Source organism: Canis lupus, chromosome 10 (genome assembly GCF_048164855.1).
Source record: "Canis lupus baileyi chromosome 10, mCanLup2.hap1, whole genome shotgun sequence".
NCBI classification, from domain to species: Eukaryota; Metazoa; Chordata; class Mammalia; order Carnivora; family Canidae; genus Canis; species Canis lupus.
Genome location: NC_132847.1, coordinates 3,769,439 through 3,791,790, shown reverse-complemented (window position 1 = coordinate 3,791,790; position 22,352 = coordinate 3,769,439). Strand labels below are relative to the sequence as shown.

The window sequence follows — 22,352 nt, the reverse complement described above, 5'->3', positions numbered from 1 at the left end:
GGACAAAATCATTACATATGAAACATATCATTGATATATATATATTATACTTGGCAACCCTACCTGGGTCAGCTTAGCCTCTTCACACTCACCAACCTCTTTTATTTTCTTGTGAACACCACATCTTATTTACTCAATACATTATCTGTCTCCTATTCCCTATCCACCTGTCCTGCATTAGTTTGGTCTCTCATTCATAGATCACTTGAGTTAGAATAGCTTAGATTTCTAGGCATCTATCCATACAGCTTTCTTCAACCCCCTAAATCCATCTTCTACACGTTGTTGCCAGAACAATTTCCATCAACTAGGATAAAATTCTAACTTCTTCACATGGCAAATAGGCCTTTAGTTATCTGGCATCTGCGTTTGACTCAAACTCTAACATGTCACTCTCCTGCTCATTAGTTCCCTACTTGCATTTTCGTGAAGTGACATGTCAGGACTGTTATCTACCTTTTATGTACCTTTTTCTTTGCAGTCTCCTCTTATTTAGAAGAGTCATTTCACCCTCTGGAGAAGTCCTATTCTTCCAAAACCTGGCTTAGCCACACTGCCTCTGGAAAGCTCTGTCTCCAGGTTTCCTTGGTTAGGTTTGAACTCCTCTTTTTTCATCCTGTGAAAATCTCTTAACATTCTTACACAACATACTGTCATAACTTACCTATTTGCTTGTTAAAACCACATTTACATGCTGTGATATAATAATTGGCTTCCTTATCTGCTAGTTCCTCAACTCCATCTCCTTTCCCCAAATTCATGGCATCTCTAAGAGCTGTGTCTTTCTTCTTAAGACTCCCAGTATGCAGTATAGTACCTACCCCAGAGCTAGATTTAAAGACAATTAACACATGAGAACCCTAAGTGAGGAAAACATACTTGTTGGGACATAAAATATTTGATGTACCTTTCAATATTTTAGCATAGGTAGTAGATTCATTAAACTTCTTTTGGTAGCTCCTTTTATTTTGAGCTTATGTATGTTTAATAGCTTAAACTTGAAATAATTGCTTATTTTCCCATTTAATGTGCCTAGGATGACAGCTCACAGTATATAGTAGGTATACTTTCTTCATAAATGACTTCACTGCCAAATAAATAAACTAAACCAAGAAATAAATTTCAAGCACACCATTAGCAATTGGCTAGAAAACTCCCAATTCCCAGCAATTACTAGAAGAGCACAGGATGAAGAGAACAGACTTTTATTTCTATTTTTAAATGAAATCCATGCACAGAGTTTGACATCGGGTCAGGAAAAGGACAAACCCCAGAAACAGAGAGGTAGTTCATAGCTCTAATTTTTAAAAAAATCTTTTATTTGGTCCTTTTCTCTAAAAGTGTATAATTTGATCACGTCTTTTATATGCTACTACATGTTAGTTGTAAAAAAAAAAAAGTATTACCAATTTTTCTTTTTAATGAGAAATCCAGTGTACACCTCCCTTCACCCAGATATTTATGATAATCACATATGGTATCTCGTGTACACTGCTGTAGAAAGAGAACAATTATTTTACAAATGCCCAGAGTCATTGTCTCCAATTGTGAAATTTTCATTTTGGGTTATTTTCAAAAGTACCTAACAGGCATGTACACTTTTCTACTTTCCTCATTATCTATTATATAGTCAAGGTTTATCCTTGAAAGCTGATATCTGATGAGCCCTACATTACAGAAAGGTTTTTCCTATCCATTACATTTGTTGTATCACTCGTGTATTCTGATAAGCTTTGGTTTAAGGCTTTCACACATGCAAATCTACTTTCTAGGGGTTCTCTTCAATATGAATTTTGTAATGATTAGTAAGAGATGACCTGTGGTTGAAAAGTTTCCCACATGTAGTACATTCATAGGGTTTCTCTCCAGTATGAATTCTCTGATGGGCAATACGTGATGAGCTCTGTCTAAAAGTTTTCCCACATGTGTTACATTTGAAGGGCTTCTCTCCTGTGTGAATCCTCCGATGCTGAATGAGAGCTGAGCTTTGGCCAAAAGATATTCCACATTCCTCACACCGATATGGTTTCTCTCCGGTGTGAATTCTCTGATGATTACTGAGGGATGAGTTACACCGAAAGGTTTTCCCACACTCGTTGCATTTATAGGGTCTTTCTCCGGTATGCATCCTCTGATGCTGAATGAGAGCTGAACTCTGTCGGAAGGCTTTCCCACACACTTTACATTTACATGGCTTCTCCCCCGTGTGAATTCTTTCATGAATGATGAGTGTCGAGTGGGAACTTAAGGCTTTACCACATTCATTACAGTTATAAAACTTCTCACCGGTATGAATTATTCGGTGTCTGTTGAGTCGTGAAATGGAAGTAAAACCTTTTCCACATTCATTACATCGATAGGGCTTCTCTCCAGTGTGAATCCTCTCATGCTGGATGAGAGAGGCACTCTGACTAAAGGCCCTCCCACACTCACTACACTTAAAAGGCTTCTCTCCTGTGTGAATCCTCTGATGGTAACGGAGGGATGAGCTAGACTTAAAGGTGTTGCCACATTCGTTACATAAATAGGACTTCTTCCTGAGATGAGTTCTCTGACACCCAGAAAGGGATGTGCTGGATGCCTTCCTACCTGGATTGTATTTATGGGGGTTTTCTCCAGCATGGATTTTTTGATGTATAAAAAGACCAGACCTTCTGCTGAAGGATTTACCACATTCCTTACATCTATAGGATTTCTCCACAGTGTGGGTTCTTAGGTGTTTGTAAAGGGATGTACTAAGAGTGAAGGCTTTCCCACATTCTTTACAGACGTAGGGCTTTTCTCCAGTGTGAGTTATTTGATGCTGAATAAGAGCTGAACTTTGGTTAAAGGCTTTTGAACATTCTTTACATTTAAATAATTTCTCTCCACTGTGGTTTTTCTCATGTTTGCGAAGGGATGAAGTGTTAATGAAGGTTTTCTCACATATGCTACATTTATAGCGTTTCTCTGCTGTGTTGATTTTTGGTTGGTTAAGCAAATATGGATTCTGTTTGAAGCTGTTTCCTTGTATTTCACATTTTGGTGGTGTTTTTTCTCTGGGAGTCATCTGTTGCCTAATAAGGACTGACTTTGGGCTGAAGTTTTGGCCAAATTCTGTATTTTTATGGCTTCTTTCTACAGTGAGGATTTTTTTGTGGGTGACTGAAACTGCCTGAATACTTTCTTTTTTATCCTGCTTTTTCTCTAACCTGTCTTCATAAATGCAGGATTTTTCTGATTTAAAGTCCCAGGGTCCATGCCTTTTGGATCTTCTCATTATCAGCTCCTGAAAAGAAGAATCTTGCGTTTGAGTTGACTTCGTGGTTTTGTGACTGCTTTTCCATCCTGGAGGGAAAAAAAACCCAGAGATGTTTCACGTCATATGGTATTTGGCTACTGAGACTAAATGTAGAGAATAAATATTGATGGTATTTAAAAAGGTCTTGACATCTGGCCAAATATAAAAAGAAATCATAGAAGATTTAAGCAACATAGAAAAGAATCAATGTGAACTGAAGTACTAGAGTGGAGAAAAGAATAAAACAAACCTATTTAAAGAAGATGAGTTTAAGAGTAACCAGGGGAGCATGAATTGGGAAAGGAAGTTTGGGATCAGAGTCAAGACCATCATGGACTCTAAAATTATTGTCATGGTATTTCATTATGTGTAATCTTCCTAATCTGTAAAGTCTTCCCCACTTTCTCTTATGTCAAATTCCTTTGTATCCTTCAGATTTAGTTCAAAAGTTAACAGAGTCCTTCCTTGACTGAGTTTCTTTTTTTTTAATAAATTTATTTTTATTGGTGTTCAATTTGCCAACATATAGAATAACACCCAGTGCTCATCCCGTCAAGTGCCCACCTCAGTGCCCATCACCCAGTCACCCCCATCCCCTGCCCACCTCCCCTTCCACCACCCCTAGTTCGTTTCCCAGAGTTAGGAGCTTGACTGAGTTTCTACAGTCGACTCCCCTTATTATAGCAATTACCACAGTATTTAAAATATATGATATATACCTTTGTATTATACATAATCACCTACCTATATCTAAATAGATTAGATTTTCCTTTTCTACATAAGTATTCTGCAAGCAGATTGGCATGCCCTATTTACAGATCATCCTGTTGGCACCTGAATTATACACGAAATGTTTTGTTAATTTTAATTACTTACCTATACTTAATTTGAACAAAAATATTCTTAATTACTTATTACACACACACACACACACACACACACACACACACACACACGATTCAAACACTTCAAGTTGCCTTCCGGGACAGGACATTACTTGGGTGATGGGAGATCATCATACAGGTGATAACATTCAGGTGTAACATAAATGTGTTACAGAGTTAATCTAGAGGTGCTGCAGGTGGGCATGAAGCCAAAAGGTATAAGCTAGGAAGGCAGCCTTGCTCATGCTTATCAAGCAAGAGGCTATGCAGGCAGTGGAAACGAGTCAAAGATAAACAAGAAGATGGGGTTCTATATAAAAAGGTGAAAAAAGGGCTAGCATGATAGAGTGGGAAAAACCAGAACTGTACTCAATAAATACAAAAATTGGGAGAGGATGCAATTCATAGACTATTAAATTCTGCCAGGGGAATGGATGTGCATGTAGTTGGGCATTTCCTCCTGGATTGGAGGTAACCACTGAAACGACTCCTCCACATCTCACTGTGGCTGAGATTCCTATCTGATGTTTCCTTTCTCACCTGTGTACAAATTCTCTCTGCTTGGTGAATGTAATGTATCCTGCTTTTCTCTTTTCTACCAGCTTTACTTCTCTGTCTCCTTCATGAATAACCTTTTCTGTTCCCTCTTTAAAATTTGGAACATTCCCCCTCCACTCTGTACACCCTCCTTAACTCATTTTATATGTACTCATGTCTTTACTATTTATTTTTAAAAATATTTTTAAAAATTTATTCATTTGAAAGAGAGACAGAGCCATGCGAGAGCATGAGAACATAAGCAGGGGGAGGAGCAGTGGGAGAGGGAGAAGCAGGCTCCCTGCTGAGCAGGGAGCCTGATGCGGGACTCAATCCCAGGATCCCAGGATCATGACCTGAGCTGAAGGCAGATGCCTAACTGATTGAGCCACCCAGGCACTCCAGTGTCTTTACTATTTATTAAAAGGGAAAGAGGAGTGTTTTACTTTCTGCCAAATACCTTCCTCGTTCCTTCCCCCAGTAAGTCTTGCTAACTTAAATTAAGCCCTGAGAGCTGGGTCAGATGCGTATGTGGCATTTTGTTTCTCATGCTTCACTGTTTGTACCAGTCTCCTAACTAGTCTCAGGCCTCAAGCCTTGCTCTCTACTAATTTAGTCTCTTTGTTGCAGCCAGAGCAATCTTTTAAAAATCCACATCCTAATATGCTGCAAACTTCTCTAAGATCCCCCCAAATTCATCTTCAGTAATTCCTATATAAGGGCCAGAGTGCCTAATGCAGGGAACCAGGTGTTTCGTGATCTCACCTCTATCCATCTCTGTCATTCTCTCCCTTCCCTGGCTTCTTGCCAAGTGTGTAAAACTACATGCAGTTTCTGGAGCACTCCTTTTTTTTTTTTTTTTTTAAATTACAGTAGTCTCACCCAACAAGGAACTCAACTCAGGGCTTGAATTCATGACCCTGAAATCAGGATCTGAGCTGAGGGCAGCCCTGGTGGCGCAGTGGTTTAGTGCTGCCTGCAGCCCGGGGTGTGATCCTGGAGACCCGGGATCGAGTCCCACATCAGGTTTCCTGCATGGAGCCTGCTTCTCCCTCTGCCTGTGTCTCTGCCTCTCTCTCGCTCTCTCTGACTGAATAAATAAATAAATCTTAAAAAAAAAAAAAAAGGATCTGAGCTGAGATCAAGACTTGGATGCTTAACTGATGAAGCCATCCAGGTGCCCCTTTCTTATTTATTTTTGCATATGTAGGAGACATGCTTTCCATTCACAAATATTTAGTAAGTACTGATTATGGGCTAGCTAACATTCTAGCGGATATAGATAACATCACAACTGAGATGGAGTTCCAGCCTTTAAGGAGCTTATACTTTGGGATGTATGTGTGTGAGTGCTGGGCAAGAGGAGTGAAGTGACAAAGGATCAGTAAATAAAACCCAATATGGCATGTGAAGAGTTTCCCAGGCAAAGGAAACAGGTAACACAAAAGTGTAGTGACTTCTGAGGAACCTCAAAGAGGCTGTGTGGGTACAGTGTGGTCAGCAAGAGGGACAACGGTAAGTAAGACCGGAGAGCCAGGAAGGGGCAAATCAGGTAAGGTGTTGTGGTGAGGACTTGAATTTTGTTCTTTCAAACAGATTTATTTGAGACAGAAAGAGTGAGCATGAGCAGGGAGGCAGAGGGAGAAAGAGAATCCCAAGAAGACTCCCCACTGAGCATGGAGCCCGATGCAGGGCTCAATCCTACTACCCTGAGATCACGACCACAGGCAAAATCAAGAGTCAGACACTCAACCAACTGAGCCACTCAGGATTTTATTCTAAGCACAACGGAAGTCAGGGGGAAATGGCCTGCTTGCTCAGGTAGGCCACTGTGTAGACAACAGTCTAGTGGGGCCTGAGTGGAAGCAGGGAGGGGAGAAAGCACTTGGGAGGCTGCTGGAGTTATCTGGGTGAGCAAGGGGGTGGAGGCACAGATGATGCAGCAGGATATCTTATTAAGGAGGTGATGACATGACCGGGCTTGCTAGGTGATAGTGTATGAGGTGCTGAGCAGGAATAAGGCAGTTACAGGTCACTCCTAGGTTTCCAGCCTGAAAATGACAAATGTTGCACAAGCCACCCAAGGAGGGAAGGCCAGGAAAGCGACAAGTCTGGGGGTGCGCTCTGTTTCCAGCATGTTTGCCATGACTGAGGTGTCATGTCTAGACCCTCAAGGAAGACTCTGAGATAGTCAGTTGTATGTACTTTGGGGATTGGGGATGAGGTTGGAGCTACAGTTAGGTATTTGGGACTCCTTGGTAGGTAAGTTTTATTTAAATCTGAAGTACTGGAAACTCAGGCACAGCAACATTAGACGTCAAGAAAAGGAGGAAAATCAGAGGAGTGTGGTGCTCCAGAAGCCAAAGGAAGAAAGTACTGTGGGGAGGAGTGAATGAGCAACTCTGGAAAACAATCTGAAGACTATAACCCTAACCTTGCCTGTGCCGAGGTGGAGACTGTAGGGGATTCAGTGGCCGTGCTTTTTGTGGAATAGTGAGGAAGAAAGCCCCACTGGAGGGCACAGAGGAAGCAAGGAGAGGTGACAAGATGGAAACATCAAAATAGAGAGGCTCTGAAAAAGTTCTGTTTAGAGCTAAAAAGAGAAATGGGACACGGGGAATTTTAATGGAAGCTATTATAGCCACAAGGGTCCTTGTCCACACTGGGAAACTCACCTCAACACTACTTCAAGTGCCTATGCTTTGGCCTGGAATTCAGGTTTCCCACTGCACTGGACACTGTGGAAACCCTAACTGTTCCTTATGATCTGCTTAGTGTTTCTGTGACCCCACAGATGTATGTCCTGAAGCATAGTTTGACTTTTGCTCCATTTCCAGAATCAAGCCTGGGCCTGAGCTACCTCATGGACAAGATCAGGACTGAGTCAGAAGTCTGAAGACCAGAGTGACCTTGCTCTAACTGTGACCCTGGCCGGTGTCTGGCATCAGTTCTTGACTCTCCTCCCTTGGCTCTTAGGACGCTCCCTGAGTCTTTCCCTGGCCTTCTCTCCCCACTCCCATACCTCCTGTGTGAGGGACTATCCTGATTTCTCAAAACTCTTCACACTGCCTGCTAGACTTGCCAACTGAGTATCTTTTCAGATTTAGGCTGTCCAGGTCTGAAGCTGGTGCATTCCTTTTCTTTTTTTTTTTTTTTCTTTTTCTTTTCTTTCTTTCTTTTTTTTTTTTTGATTTATTTATTTACTTATTCAGAGAGAGCAAAGAGAGAGGCAGAGAAGCAGGCTCCATGCAGGAAGCCCGACGTGGGACTCGATCCCGGGTCTCCAGGATCACACCCCGGGCTGCAGGCGGCACTAAACCGCTGCGCCACCGGGGCTGCCCTGCATTCCTTTTCAAATCTTTTTTTCCTCTATGTCCCAGTGCAGAATCCTGTCATAAGCTTTTCAGAGACTCTGCCATAAATTGTTTCATCTCAGATTCTTTTCTCCCCTGCATTCCAAGTCTGGTCAGTCAACAAATTTTCTTCAATCTCCTCTCTGAGATCTCTAACAACTGTCATTAAGACATCCAAATTCAGGATCTCCTTACTCCATGGTGACATTGCTATTGACCCTCAGTTTGATCCTTTGACCCTAATTTCTCACCTATCTGGTATTACTTCCCCCTGGATTTATTCCTCTTACTACATGCAACTCCTCTTATAACTTCAAAAAGCATCGTTTGCTCCTTACTTAATTCATTCATCAAACATTTAAACAGCCCCTATATTTGCCAGGCTCTATCCTTCCAAATCCAGTAATGAAAAGAAACAGTTCATATCTTCAAGGAGTTCCCAGCTTGGCATTAGAGACAAGAACAAACAGGCTATCACATCACAATGTGATCATTTCTACAACAAAATCACAAGGTAGAAATGGATGTGAACATGAACTCAGGGCACCATCCAAACTACCCTCTGTGGAGAGTGCAAATGGGGAAAGGGTACAGGTGGTGGTGGAGAGTTTTTTTGAAGAAACAACTAAAATGGGATTTTAAAGGATTAGCTGGAGGTTGGATAGGGTGAGGGCTGAAGCAGAATCAATGTCTTTGAAACTGAGCAAGCTTTCTGGACTTAGTGCTTAACGTATCCATACCCACCTTATCCTGAAGTTGGTCAGATTCAAAGTTACTCCTATAAAAATGTCATATGCATTTCTCAGAGACTTTCTATAAAGTCCGAGAACTCAGGGAGCTACATACCGGGAATTATAACTCTGTGACGGGGTAGCAGACACATTTGTAAACCACCTCCTTAATGCCTGTGTTGGTAAAAAAGAGAAATGCTGTTGCTAATGCTAATTTTTAAAGCTTTTTACTTTTTTTAAAAATTTTTTAAAATTTATTTATGATAGTCACACAGAGAGAGAGAGGCAGAGAGATAGGCAGAGGGAGAAGCAGGCTCCAGGCACCGGGAGCCCGACGTGGGATTCGATCCAGGGTCTCCAGGATCGCGCCCTGGGCCAAAGGCAGGCTCCAAACCACTGCACCACCCAGGGATCCCTAAAGCTTTTTATTATGAAAATGTTCAACATGTACAAAAAAGTAGAGAGTTGTACAGTGAATCTCCAAGCCAGCTTCCACAATCACTAATGCTGTTTTAACTAACACCTTGTTACGAATTGAACTGTGTGACCCAGAAAAGATACATAGGCCTAACTTCCAGTAACTCAGAACGTAACCTTATTTGGAAACTGTGTCTCTGAAGATTTAGTCAAGTTAAGATGAGGTTATCAGGTCCTAATCCAGTATGACTGGGGTCCTTATAAAAGGGAAGTCTGGACACGGGCATGCACAGAGAAAATCCACATGAGGGCACAGAGGGTGTGACAAGAGAAGCAGAAATGGGAGTGACATGGACACAAGCCAAGGAACAAAGACTGCTGGTCACCCTTGGAAGCAAGAAAGAGTCAAGGAAGGAATGTACCAGAATCTCGGGGGGGAGTGTGGCTCTGTCAATACCTTGATTTTTGGATTTCTAGCCTCAAGAGCTATGAGAGAGTACATTTCTGTTATCCTAAGCCACACACAGCATGGGGTACTCTGATAGAGGAGGCTGAGCCCACTACCCCACACCCTATACCTCTTCCAACACAGTATGGTGGGGTAAAGCCCAGGTCCTCTCATTTTATCCGTCACATGTCAGAACACGCTTCTCAAAGGTAAGAACGTCTTGTAAATACAACCCACATAATCTTACTCAGGGAAATTAAAGAGACCCCATGAAGGACGGCTTTCTTGGCTGCCTCTATTCTCGCTACTACCTGTGTCCCTGCCTTACACATGCCCTAATGCACGTCCTCCTTGTCAAGGTCAAGTAGTTAATGGTTTCTTTGGAGTCTTCCAGCACAATAGGTAACATCTAAGGAATGACTGGGCAAAAGCCTCGTGGAGATCACTTATGTTTTCCAAGACCACAGACTCCAAACACCTTGACCAAAGAACCCCTGGCTCCAGGGAATAGGTGACTTAGGACACCTGAGCACCTGTCCTTGTTTCAACCAGTTTCCAGATGCCTGAGAGGACACATACCCCAGACTACTGTCCTCAACAAAAACCTCAGACCCCAAGCAAAGATGAGATTCCCTCTTTCCTCCTGAGTCTTCCAGACACTCTGTATCTGCTCTCTCTTTGCATCTTCAATAAACTCTGCTCTCACTTCCTCTCGGTTCAAGTTTGATTTCTATCCTGCAAGATGCCAAGGATTGTCTTGGCTGGTCCTATGGGATCACCTCTGGGATCACCTAAAATTTTTTAAAATTTTATTTATCTATTTGATGGTGGGAGAGGGAGAGAGAAAGAGGAAGAAGGAGGGAGAGAGGAAGAGAGAATATGAATGCACAAGCAGTAGGCAGGGAAAGGGAGAAGCAGACTCTCCACTGAGCAGGAAGCCCAATGTGGGACTTGATCCCATCACCCTGGGATCATGACCTAAGCTGAAGGCAGACACTTAACTTGACTGAGCCACCCAGGTGCCCCCGCCTATTGTTTGAAGTTATTTTTATGCCTATAAGGTAATTAAAAGTGGTGCACCAGTTCCCATGTAGGGGGGAGAGAGGCGGTTCCCGCACTCACAAGTAGTTCTTGGACACCAACTAGGTGTCCTGTAATTCAACTCAATTAGCTACCTAGAGATAATATCAGACCTCACAGGTTAAGGGCTCGTCCTATAAGATGTCCCCTGTCCCCTTCAGATACCAGTTGTAAGCCCAAATTATCATGTGTGCTTTTGATCATTGGGCTAAAAACTGGAGGTTCTCACAACACCCTCCTTGGTTTAGATTAATTAGCTACAGTGGCTCACAGAACTCAAATAGTTTACTTCCTAGATCACTCATTTATCATAAAAGGATGTAACTCAAAACAGCCAGATGGAAGACATGCATAGGGCAATGTTTGGGGAAAAGCAAGGAGTTTCCGTGCCCTGTCTGATGTAACCCTTCTCTCCAGATCTCTACATGTTCATCAACCAAGAAACTCTCTGAACCTTGTCCTTTTCAGTTTTTATGGAGCCTTCATTACACAGGCCAAATCGATTAAATCATTACCCGCTGCAATGGCTTCAACCTCCAGTCCTCTATCTTCCCTGGAGGACAGGGGGTGGGACTGAAAATTCTAATACTCCAACCACAGGTTTGATTTGCCTAGCAACCAGTGCCCAGCCTTGGGTGGGGTCCAAAAGTCACTGACATAACAAGTGACCATCAATCACCATGATGGGGACTCTGGATGGCTCTCATCAATCACCATGATGGGGACTCTGGATCATGCCCCATGTGATGGAAGTCACAAGAAATTTTAGGCAGGGGAAGGAGTGAGATAACACTATTTACCTTTTAGTAGAGCATTCTGGAAGCTAAAGGAACAGGTTGGTGGCAAGAGGGAGGTGCAGGGCCACACAAAAGAGTCTTGTTGACAGGGTGAGCAGAGGACAAGGACAAAACTGACCCTAACATACTAGACATGGCTAAAGAGCACCTCCTAAGAGATTCACTCTTAAAACCACCACCTGCTGGGTCACCTGCTGGGTCACCTGCAAAGGCCAACACCTCTGTGCCAATTAGAAAAGCCCACCCTCTGTGCAGAGGTGGGGGGCAGCCCCCAGGTGACCCATCAGCTGACCGCACAGCACAGGGACAGTCCCCCTACCAGGCTTCTTGCACTGAGATGACAAAGGAAGAGAAAATGATGTGAAAGAAATACACATTTTCACCGTAGGCTGTTTTGCATTTTCAACTTTTAGATTTCAAGAATATTTCTACATATGGGTGTAGAGCCAACTCGCCATGTAAAGATGGTTCAATCACCTTGTTACAAGCCTTTCAGAAAAGTGCCACTTCACTTGTGCTTAAGCAAGAGACTCTGAGGAGACGCACACCCTTCATGCCATCTCCTTCCAGCTCTCAATTCAAAACATACACACGCAGAAGTAACTTTTTCTTTGCTCTGGTTTTCCTACTTGTGAAAAGTTTTGAAATAAATTTTTTTTAAAGGACATTTGGAGGCTGTGAGAGGTCTCCTGGGAGCACAGTGTTTTCTGTCCCTGGCTGTGCAAGGGGTGGGTTCGGGTTCTGGTCCAGGGAAGAAGCCAAAGTACTTCCAGAACATGCTGGCCCCTCCCTCTGTGCTCACAGGGAATGAGCTGCCCTCAGGAGAAGCTGTTCTGAGGCCCCTAGTCCAGGCAGTGGGACTCTCCACAGGGCTGCAGCACTCCTAGTACGACCCATGTGACCCCCATCTCTGAGGAAAGAGGGGGGTACATTCCTTCCAGAGACACACTGCTGGTCAGTGTGATGACCTTCTTTCCCTCAGACGCCCACCCATGTCCGCCCTCAGGATATCTCCCCAAACCAGAGAAGAGGCTCACTGGGGACTCCAACCCCATCACCCAGAGGCCCCGGCACCTCTCCAGATGGCTTTGGACTCCAGGCACACTTTTTGTTCCCCTAAACCCAAAGAGCACTTGCTTCGCTCAGAGAGAAAGTTATCCATGATCAGAGGCTCCCTGGGCCAGAGGACAGGGAAGGACCCCTTCCTCTCTTCCTCCCATCGTTGGTCCAGCCTCCACTCAGGTGCCCCAAGGGACTGAAGCCCCTGCTGACCCTCTGCTGGTGCCCTGGTGTGGCCTCTTGTGCAACCTCGACCACCTTCCACATGCTTCATGTCTTTCTCCCAAACTAGAGTTACAAAGACAGATGGACAGGCAAGGGTGGTTCCCACAGCAAAAACCTCAATGTTGGGTGGGAAGGAAGCTCTCCTGTCCTGGGTGCTTGGGGACCACCTACCCCCCAGCTTCTCAGTGGGGCCCATGGGATGACCAGCCATTAATGGTGCGTCTGGACCTGACAGCAGCTGGGACAAGCCCGCACTCCCATGCCAGCAGCTCCCCACAGGCAGATCTCAGCAGGGTGTGAACCAGGAGCCTTAGCCAGGCTATTCCCACTCTTCGGGCTCCCTGCCTGCCTCTCAGACCCAGACAGCATCCTGCGTTTGGGATCCCTGGCTCAGTGGGATAGGGTCCCTGCCCCTCTCCCCTGGCTCCCAGCAGCACAGGCTGGTTTCCTTTCCCTGGGCTCACACAGTCTATTCCTGGGCCTGGACGACAGCCCGCATCCCCAGGTCTCCATGCCGGCCCTCCTGCTGCAGTGCTATGCCACGCAGTGTCTCCCCTGTGGGATCATGTTGCACCCCGCATGTGCTCCGTGCACGACCACTCATCTCCCCACTCCACCATGACCCCGGCTGGCAGGACCTGTGTCCCTCTGTCCAAGATCATACCACCAGGGCCCAGCATGAAGCTCACACACCGTTCACTATGGGGCAGGAAAGCAGTGGGTGCAGGTGTGAACCCGGATCCTCTCACCCTCCTCAGCTCTCTGTCCCCAACTCCCAGGACCATTGTCCCTCCTGTGTCTCCTCTGATGACTTCTCGGGCACAGCCAGGTTCTTCTTTCCTAACCCACCTCGTACATGGGGAGGTTTCCTGGGATTCTGTCCTCTGCTCTGTGCCCTCTCCTGGTCACCTTGCAGTCAGATGCCACCTGTGCACCTGACAGCTCCTTGACCTCCCTTCGAGTCCCTGCAGACCTCGTATAGCCACCCACCCCCACCTCTACCTGAGCATGCCACTCCCATCTCAAGTTAGAGTCATCCCCCAGTGCCCTCGGCCTACACCCGTAAACAGGGGCCCGCCTCTTCCTCCCGGACCCCACTGCACACCCTAGAAACATCCCGCCTACCTTACTGCAAGTGTCTCTGAGAAGGTTCCACATCAGGGATCCCTCACCTTACATGCATCCCCCACAGTGCTTCCAAAGTGACCGTTCTATTAAATTCAAATTATGTCAGGCCTTCATGAACATATTCTCTATGAAATGTTAAGGTTACACATAACTAAAGGTCTTTCATCCCACCCCTTCTCAATCCCATTCCAAGCAGAAGTACAGGAAGCAGCCGAGGTGTGTCCCCTGCCCTTTCTGTCTGCACCTCCACACAGTCACACACAAGCAGCCACATACTCTCCCTCCGCATCAGCGCTGCCGTCTCAGCCCAGGCTTGCCCACCTGCCCCACAGCACAGTCCACACCAGCATGCTCTCTTTCTGACTGTGGCACTCGATGCAGGGGCAGGGACTGGCCACAGCTTCTCCAGCCCAGCCGTGCCCTTATCGTTGTTTCAGATTGAAGCCAATTTTTCTAAAATAACAAAAACATCAGTCTGCTGCTTAAAAGCCTTCATCTCGGGATCCCTGGGTGGCGCAGCGGTTTAGGCGCCCGCCTTTGGCCCAGGGCGCGATCCTGGAGGCCCGGGATCGAATCCCACATCGGGCTCCCGGTGCATGGAGTCTGCCTCTCCCTCTGCCTGTGTCTCTCCCTCTCTCTCTTTCTCTCTCTGTGTGGCTATCATAAATAAATAAAAATTTAAAAAAAAAAAAAAAAAAAAAAAAAAGCCTTCATCTCCATGGGATGGTCCCATCTACAACATTCCTGTCAAAGCACGCTGGGACGCGGGTCCTGCTGCCTCTCCACACCCTTTCCTTTCTCAGCTCCTCTCACACACCCTGAACCTCAGTCAGGATCATTCTCTGCCAGTCCTTAAACACAGTTTGCTGCCTGAGTACCCGATGTGCAGCCCTCTTCTGAAAACAGGAACAAATGAGAGCAGATCATGTGGGAAGCAGCGATCACCACAGAATCAGAGGAAGCTCGCACCTGGGGCCTGAGCGTGCCCTCTCCACCACCCCTTGATGACAGAGGCCTGGAGAAACTTTCCCCATCCCCTCCCCACCACATCTTGATGACAGTGGCCTGGAGAAACTTTCCCTGTCCCCTCTCCACCACACCTTGATGACAGTGGCCTGGAGAAACTTGCCCCACCAACCTCTCCAAGTTGCGCCGTCCACTTTCTACCCAGACTCCTGCCCACACTGGCTCCTTGGGTGCCTCAGGCCCACCCACTCACCTAGGGAGGGGCCTCCAGGACTTTCTTTCTCCACCTTCCAGGGATCTTCACCTCGCTGCAACAGGGAGATCACTTTTGGTTTGGAAAACAGGAGTCCTGCTCATAGGCCCCCCCCCCAAAAAAAAGGAAAGAAAGAAAAAAGAGATTATTTTGTTATGACTCAAAGAGGCACCACAGATCTGAATGGAAAATTCACTCTGTGCCCGATGACATATGGGGTGTGTGTAAGGGGAAGTGCAAGGGACCTGTAGGACCTGTGGTTGTGCAATAATTAGCTGTATGTTAGAGAAATACAATAAACATGCAGCTTTGATTCCTGGAGTACTGATGGCCTTCTATAGAAGAGGGCACATGTTATTAGATGTTCAGACTAAATGTTTATAGACGGGTACCTATGTACCAAGATACTGTGTACCAGGTCCCCTATTTAAAATGAGAAAGCACTATCTGACTGTCTCTCAAAGATGGACTCTACAATGTTTGTCAGGCTGGAAAAGAGAATTGGGAAGGGCTGGTGGCAGGTTAATGAAGATGGTTGAGGGATGCCCTCTGCTGTGAGCTGAGCAAACAAAATTATGGAAAATCAGAGCAGGAAAGCACTGCCTGCACTATGAGGGAGTCTCCAACATGCGGGTATGTCACCTGTCCCATGGATGGGACAGATCCCTGTAAGGGGGAAAGAGGTTTTAAATATTTATTTTTTAATTTATAACGTGTAGAATCCTAAGGCAAAATTCAGCTACAAGTTCCTGATGACCTATGGCTTTTACCCAGGGAAGCAGGTGCTGTCTTATGCTAACTTCTGACTTTGTCATCTACAGGGAAAATTGCCTTACCCAATGAGACCAGGTTACTGTAGTTCTCCAGCATCACTTCCTGGTACACGTGTCTCTGAGAAGGACCCAGCTTCCTCCACTCATCCCGCGTAAAGAGCACAGCCACATCCTCGAAGGTCACTGACATCTGTAATGACAAGCCATCCCAGCTCACCAGGCCCTCCCATCACACAGACTGAAGAAGACAGCAGTGGGGGTGGAGGGGTGGGGGGTGGATGGGCTGCCATGAAATGCTGCTGCTGCTGCTTCTTTGTTTTTAAAGATTTATTTGAGAGAGAGAGAGAGAGAGTAAGCAGGAGCGGGGATGAGAGGCAGAGGGAGAGGGAGAAGCAGACTCCCCACTGAGCAGGGAGCCCCTCCTGGTGGCTCAATCCCAGGACTCTGAGATCATGACCTGAGCTGAAGGCAGACACTTAACTGACTGAGTCGCCCAGGTAACCCCATGAAATCCTTCTGATGTCATTCTGGTTTTGAAGGTTTGAGGTAATTTTTTTTTCTTAAGATTTTATTTATTCGCGAGAGACACAGAGAGAGAGAGAGAGAGAGAGAGAGAGGGGCAGAGACACAGGCAGAGGGAGAAGAAGGCTCCATGCCAGGAGCCTGAGGCGGGACTTGATCCCAGGACTCCAGGATCGTGCCCCTGGACCAAAGGCAGGTGCCAAACTGCTGAGCCACCCAGGGATCCCCTAGAATAATCTTTCTGATGACAATTTGACAATACCTATTTAAAGCTTTAAAATGTGCATATCTTTTAACTTATCAATTACTGTATTTGTATCATAATGAACAGTGCCCCAAAACACACATCCTACGGTATTCAATCCTGCTAGTGATCACAAAAAAACAAACAACCCAAATAATCACTGATGCAGGCTAGGTCAACTAACAAGGCATACTACCTATGTGCTTCCTGAAGCCTGAGGGCAGTAATAATGGAAAATTAAAACAGCTATCATTTATTGAATGCTTTCTGCAGACCAAGTACTGTTCCTAGAGATTTATATTAACTGTTACTGTAAATATTTATCTTCACAACGATCCTATAAAATAGGTACTATTATGCCCCCATTTTATACAAGAAAAAACAAAGAGAAATTTGTCCACATCAAACAGCTGGCATAGAGGAAAACTCATTCCTCCTGTGTGTCTACCGTCAATACTACCATACTACTTTACTTCTGACACCAGACGTGGATTTCCCACACCCAAGCAACTGTGTGACAACAGCTAGGTGTCCGAAATTTGACTTAATTCTCATGCCATCTACCTAGAGAGAGGGTCAGATCCCACAGGCTAAGGGCTCAGTCCCACCACAAGACTGCCCCAACTTCAGATGCCAATCCCAAGTCCAGGTTGTTACCTATGCTGCTGATCAACCGGCTATGAACTGGAGGTTTCTACAACTCCCTCCTTGGGTTGAATTAATTTGCTCACGTGGCAAATGCAGGAAAAGTGCCACAAAGTAGGGAAGCATTTCCTTACTAGATTACTGGTTTATTATAGAAGGATGTAACTCAGGAATAGCCAGATGGAAGAGATGCATTTGGCAAGGTATGTGGGAAGGCAGGTGGGGCTTCTATGTCATCTCTGGATGTACCACTTTCCCCACTACAAGTATTTACCAACCCAAAAGCCCTTTGAACCCTGTCCCTTGGGGTTTTCTGGAGGCTTCATGACATAGACACAATGGATTAAATCACTGACCACTGTGTAGGCAAGACTAGCCCCTGGGTTAGGGTGGAGGGCCTGAAAGTTCCAACACTCGAATCAAGGCTGGTTCCCCTGCCAACCAGCTCAGATCCTTAGGGGCATTCCAAAAGTCACCTCATTCCTATCAACTCTGGCTTTGTCAAAATGGTTCGTTATGAATAAGAAAGCACACCCATTTCACCTTTATCGCTCTGAAGTTTTTCAAGAACAAAAGCCAAATATTACTAATCACTTAGTTTTCCAAACCCTTATAATTTCCTATGTGCCAGGAACATGAAGGTGAAGACCTGAAAACGAAATATACATTATTTCATGTTATAAATCACAATATCACAGCTGGTTAGGGGTGGAAGTAGAATTTCAATCTGGAGGAGATCCAAGGCTCCATTCTTAACCACTCTGCAAAACTGCCTCTTGATGTCTAGCTTATAGTGTTAAGAAATAAATGTTAAGAAATAAAATGGTGATAGTTGCACAACAATGTGAATATACCAGTGCCATTGAGTTATACATCCAAAGGGTTAAAGTGGTAAATGTTATGTTACGTATATTTTCTCAAGCTAAAAAAGTTAAAATGGTAAAATAAATGTGTACATGTGCGCATATAAATACATAAATAAAAAACAATGGTGTGCAGAAAATGAGTCTAATGGATATATCCCAAAGAGGTGACAGTGAAAAAAAAAAAAAAAAGAGGTGACAGTGACTGTCTCTACATACTGATTTCACATTCTTCTTTACGTATATATTTTTTTATGCTCTGAAATTTTAATTTATAATTTAAATTATAAATGTATAATTTATTGGCACGTGGGGGGAGTACAAGAAATAATCTTAGCCCTCAAAAGAATCTACAATTCAACTGGCAGACAAGATAAACGCATTAAATAATTTGATCAAGGAAATAAAAGTTGTAGCTGGACAGCACCATACACCATCTCCCAGTTCAATCCTCATTTTAGAGTTGAGGACCAGAAGGTCCAGGGCAGTCAAGACCCCAGGCCACATACTTTATCAGCAGAAGAGGCAGCACAACAATATTTTCTTTTTACCTGGCCCTCAGCATATTCACTCTCTGGTCTTCAAAGCCCTGTCCCTGAGTTTTACACACCAGCCCATGCAGTATTGACATCCAGGAGCAGGTGAGGTTAGAGAGAATGCCACATGGATCCACTCCCTTGCAAGGATGGAGAAGATTCTGGGCAAGAAGAGAGCAACATGGCTCTGCTAGAATGGAAGAGGAAAGCTTCAAAAAAAAAGCAGCCTAGATGTGCACTGGCAGGCCCTGGCCTGAAGATCCACCACCGCCACATCCCATGGGCCCCAAACCCAACATCACAGTAAAGACCTCTGGGACACCGGGCTGGTCTGCCCCGGTTTCTGAAAGGGGCACCAGGGGAATGGCTAAGCAGTAACGAGCGTGGACCCAGAGGCCAGGGTTTGAATTCAGGTTACCGGACGTCTCTGAGCCTCGGTTTGCTCATGTGCGAAATGGGGATGATAACTGCTGTCTGGCGCGAGAGTGAGAACAAAGGCAAAGCCCTCAGGCCGACCCCCAATGATAGGAACTGTTACCGTCAGATGAAGAAGAGCAATGAAAGGACACATCCTAGGACACGGTACAGCAGTTCCCACCTGTCAGCACTAATGGTATTATTACTAGTCACATCATTCTGCTCCCACAACCACATGTGGAGCATCTGCCTGCCAGTGCCCGGCCCTGATTAAACACTTCCCACGCACTCACTCACCTGATCCTCTCACCCAGCCTACAGGGAGGGCATGCTTGTTATTCCCAACGTCCAGGTGAGGAATGGGCATAGAGAGATGGAGCTATTTGTCCAAGGCCCACAAACAACCACTGAGGAAATGGGTTCAAGCCCAACAGTCTGGCTCAAAGCCCTGCTTCTTACCCACTGGAGACCCTGCCTCTCCACTACTAATATCCCACAAACCCCCTCCCTGCTGCTTCCTGGAGAGTCTTCTCTCTGCCCCCCGCAGTCAGGAGATCTCTCCAACTGTGTTCCCTCCAACACAGCTATTCCCTGTTGATGCAGGGGCTCACTGGGACGGGGCCCCTCCCGTTTCCAACAACATAAGGATGAACATGGCGGGTCAAGAACAGTTTCCAAGAGAGTGTAGAGGCAAAGTAAAAAGGGAAGATAAAAACCAAACAACGATGGATTGTTGAAGCCTAGGGAAGGTAACCTAAAGAACAGCCAAGGGTAGGAGGGAGACCAGGGCGAGCCAAGGAAGCAGGGCCAGAAAGCAGCTGCCAGGTGTGCATTTTTGTGCCTCTGTTAGGAAATGAAAGGAGAAATATTAGACATGGATTGGTGGGGAAAGAGGTAAGCATTCCCTACAGAATCCACCATCCACCAGGTGGACCAGCTCTGCCAAGGGAAAGGGCCTTGCGCAACAATCCTGCAGAAAGCTGTACTGAGTAGAGAACTTCAGTTTGGGGGTGGTTAAGCAAGCAACTAAGTCAATCTGTCTATCTATCTATCTATCTATCTATCTATCTATCATCTCTAAGACCTGAGATGGCAATGAACTCACTCGAGACCTTGCTTCTCTCTGTCCAATAGCCATATCTTCTTTCTGGGCTCTTCCCCAAGGGTGGGTGGAGTCTCCAGGAGGCAGATCTGAAAGAGGAAAAAGGGAGCCAGGAGGGAGAAGCCCCTTCTGCTTTCCACTCCGGGAATCACCGGCTCTGAAATCCTGACACCACCCGAGAATGACGCCTCGTGCCCTCAGAGCGGGAAGCCAGACGGAGCTGGGGGCAGACAAGCCCAGAGGCAAGGGGCGGCCCTCCATGGTCCCGGCCCCAACTCTTGCCCCCGTGGCTCGGAGAAACAGAACCTGGGACTCCAGCTGCGGCAGCGGCAGCGGCAGCTCCCTGAACCTCCCCCACCCGCCGCACTTGTCAGCGCGCCCACTTCACAGATCAGGAAACTGAGGGCAGAGTGGGAGCCGCTGGCCCCGGCGCACGGGATCCGCACCTGCGCCCCCAGAGCACCTGCTCTAACCTCACCGCCTGCAGCGGACAACTCTTCTCCAGCTCGAGCGGTCCCCACCCACCTTCTCCTCCTCCTGTCCAGGAACCTCCTTCCAGGTTTTCAGAAAGAAGTGCTTCGGGAAGGGATGACAGCAGTTTCCCTGCGCCGGCCAGAGGGCCGCCGTCCGCAGGGGCGGGCACTGAGCCCGAAAATGTGCGTTCCAGTTCAGCTCTGCCGCGGGGGCAGGCCGGGGAGGGCGGGGGAGGCGGCGACTCACTTCTGGGAGACAGCACGTCTCGGTGCCTGCAGCCCGGCAGGACAGCCCGAGGAGGGGCGCCGAGGAGGGGCGCAAACGCGGTCCCTCCCGTTCACTGACAGCCGGTAGCAAATCCCAGCGCCGGCCGGGCCGGCAGGGAGCGCCCCGGGCTCGGGCCCGCAGGGGGCAGGAGGGTGGCCGGCCTGGGCCCGTGGGGACAAGCGCGCGACCTGCCGCGGTCAGGGGCGCGTCCGCGGGCGGCCGGAGCGGGGCAGGCGGGCACGTCGGCGGAGCCCGGCCCTCGGTCCGCCCGCGCCCACAAAGGCCCCGCGCGCGGTTCTCGGGCCTGTGCCCCGCGCCCCGGCGCCGCATCCTCCCGAGGCCCCGGGCCGCCCTCCGTCCGGCATTCCGCCCACACGCCGCCGCTCACCTCGCCCAGGTCTCGGGGTTCCGGGGGCTGCGCCTCCTCGGCCGTGCTCCGCAGCCGGAGGCGCCGACACTGCGCCGGCGGACGGCAGCCTGGTCTCGCCTCCTCCCGGGTCGATGCCTGGGCCGACTTCAAGTCGCCGAGCCGCTAGCTCGGGCAGCAAATGACCGGCGCCCGGCGCAGGTCCGGAGAGGCGGGACCAGAGGCTGGCGAGGACGGCCGCAATGCCTCTGGGGAATGTAGTCCACGGGAGAACCGACGCATTCTGGGAAGTGAAGTTCCCCGCCCTAGCCTGAGAGGCGGGCCGGGGCCAGCCCGTCACGTGACTAGCCTCCACTTCCGGGCTCGCGGAAACACCTTTTGGGCTGCTAGACCGATGGCTACCGGTTCCTCGCTAAGGAAACGGAGGTTTGCTAAGTGACATGTTTCTTCTAGCTGTACATCTGCATAAATGGTATTAGGCAAGCAGACAACGCCGAGAACAAACCTATCTTCCCTTCAGTGATTAATCCTAAGTGTATGGAGCATCTGCTTTGTTCCAAATGCTATTGTAAATCATTGTAAGTATGTCAGGGAACAATACAAAGCTAATTGCTCTTGGTAACTTTTTTTTTTTTTTTTTTGTCAGGTCGGTAGAGACCAGACGATAAGCCATGAATATAATCATATAGAATTTATTTTTTTTTAATTTATTTATTCATGAGAGACAAAGAGAGAGAGAAAGAGAGAGACACAGGCAGAGGAAAAAGCAGGCTCCATGCAGGGAGCATTGATGTCGGACTGGATCCCGGGACTCCAGGATCACGCCCTGAGCTAAAGGCAGGCGCTAAACCGCTGAGCCACCCAGGGATCCCCAATCATATAAGAATTTAGAAGGTAAGTGTTGCGGAGGGAAAAGTGAAAGAGCAGGTTCGGAAGTATTTAGGGTAGGTATGGAGGCTGTTTGTAGAATAGGGTCACGGATAC

General features: G+C 46.9%; 1 protein-coding gene across 6 annotated transcripts; it reads right to left on the bottom strand.

Moving 5' to 3' along the window:
* Positions 1–1,189: 1,189 nt before the first annotated feature.
* Positions 1,190–21,602, bottom strand: ZNF354A (zinc finger protein 354A). Of its 6 annotated transcripts, none has more exons than XM_072840555.1 (5): positions 21,390–21,602; positions 20,264–20,349; positions 15,995–16,121; positions 15,159–15,254; positions 1,190–3,327 (listed from the first exon to the last, which is right to left on the bottom strand). In XM_072840555.1, the coding sequence occupies exons 2-5, from the start codon at positions 20,294–20,296 to the stop codon at positions 1,769–1,771; spliced, it is 1,815 nt and encodes a 604-aa protein (XP_072696656.1). In that variant the 5' UTR covers positions 20,297–20,349; positions 21,390–21,602; the 3' UTR covers positions 1,190–1,768. The 6 variants fall into 6 exon arrangements, with proteins under 6 accessions (XP_072696656.1, XP_072696657.1, XP_072696658.1 ...); XM_072840556.1 differs by lacking the exon at positions 21,390–21,602 and adding an exon at positions 20,786–21,176; XM_072840557.1 differs by lacking the exon at positions 20,264–20,349 and having other exon boundaries at positions 21,390–21,585.
* Between the last annotated feature and the right edge of the window lie 750 nt (positions 21,603–22,352).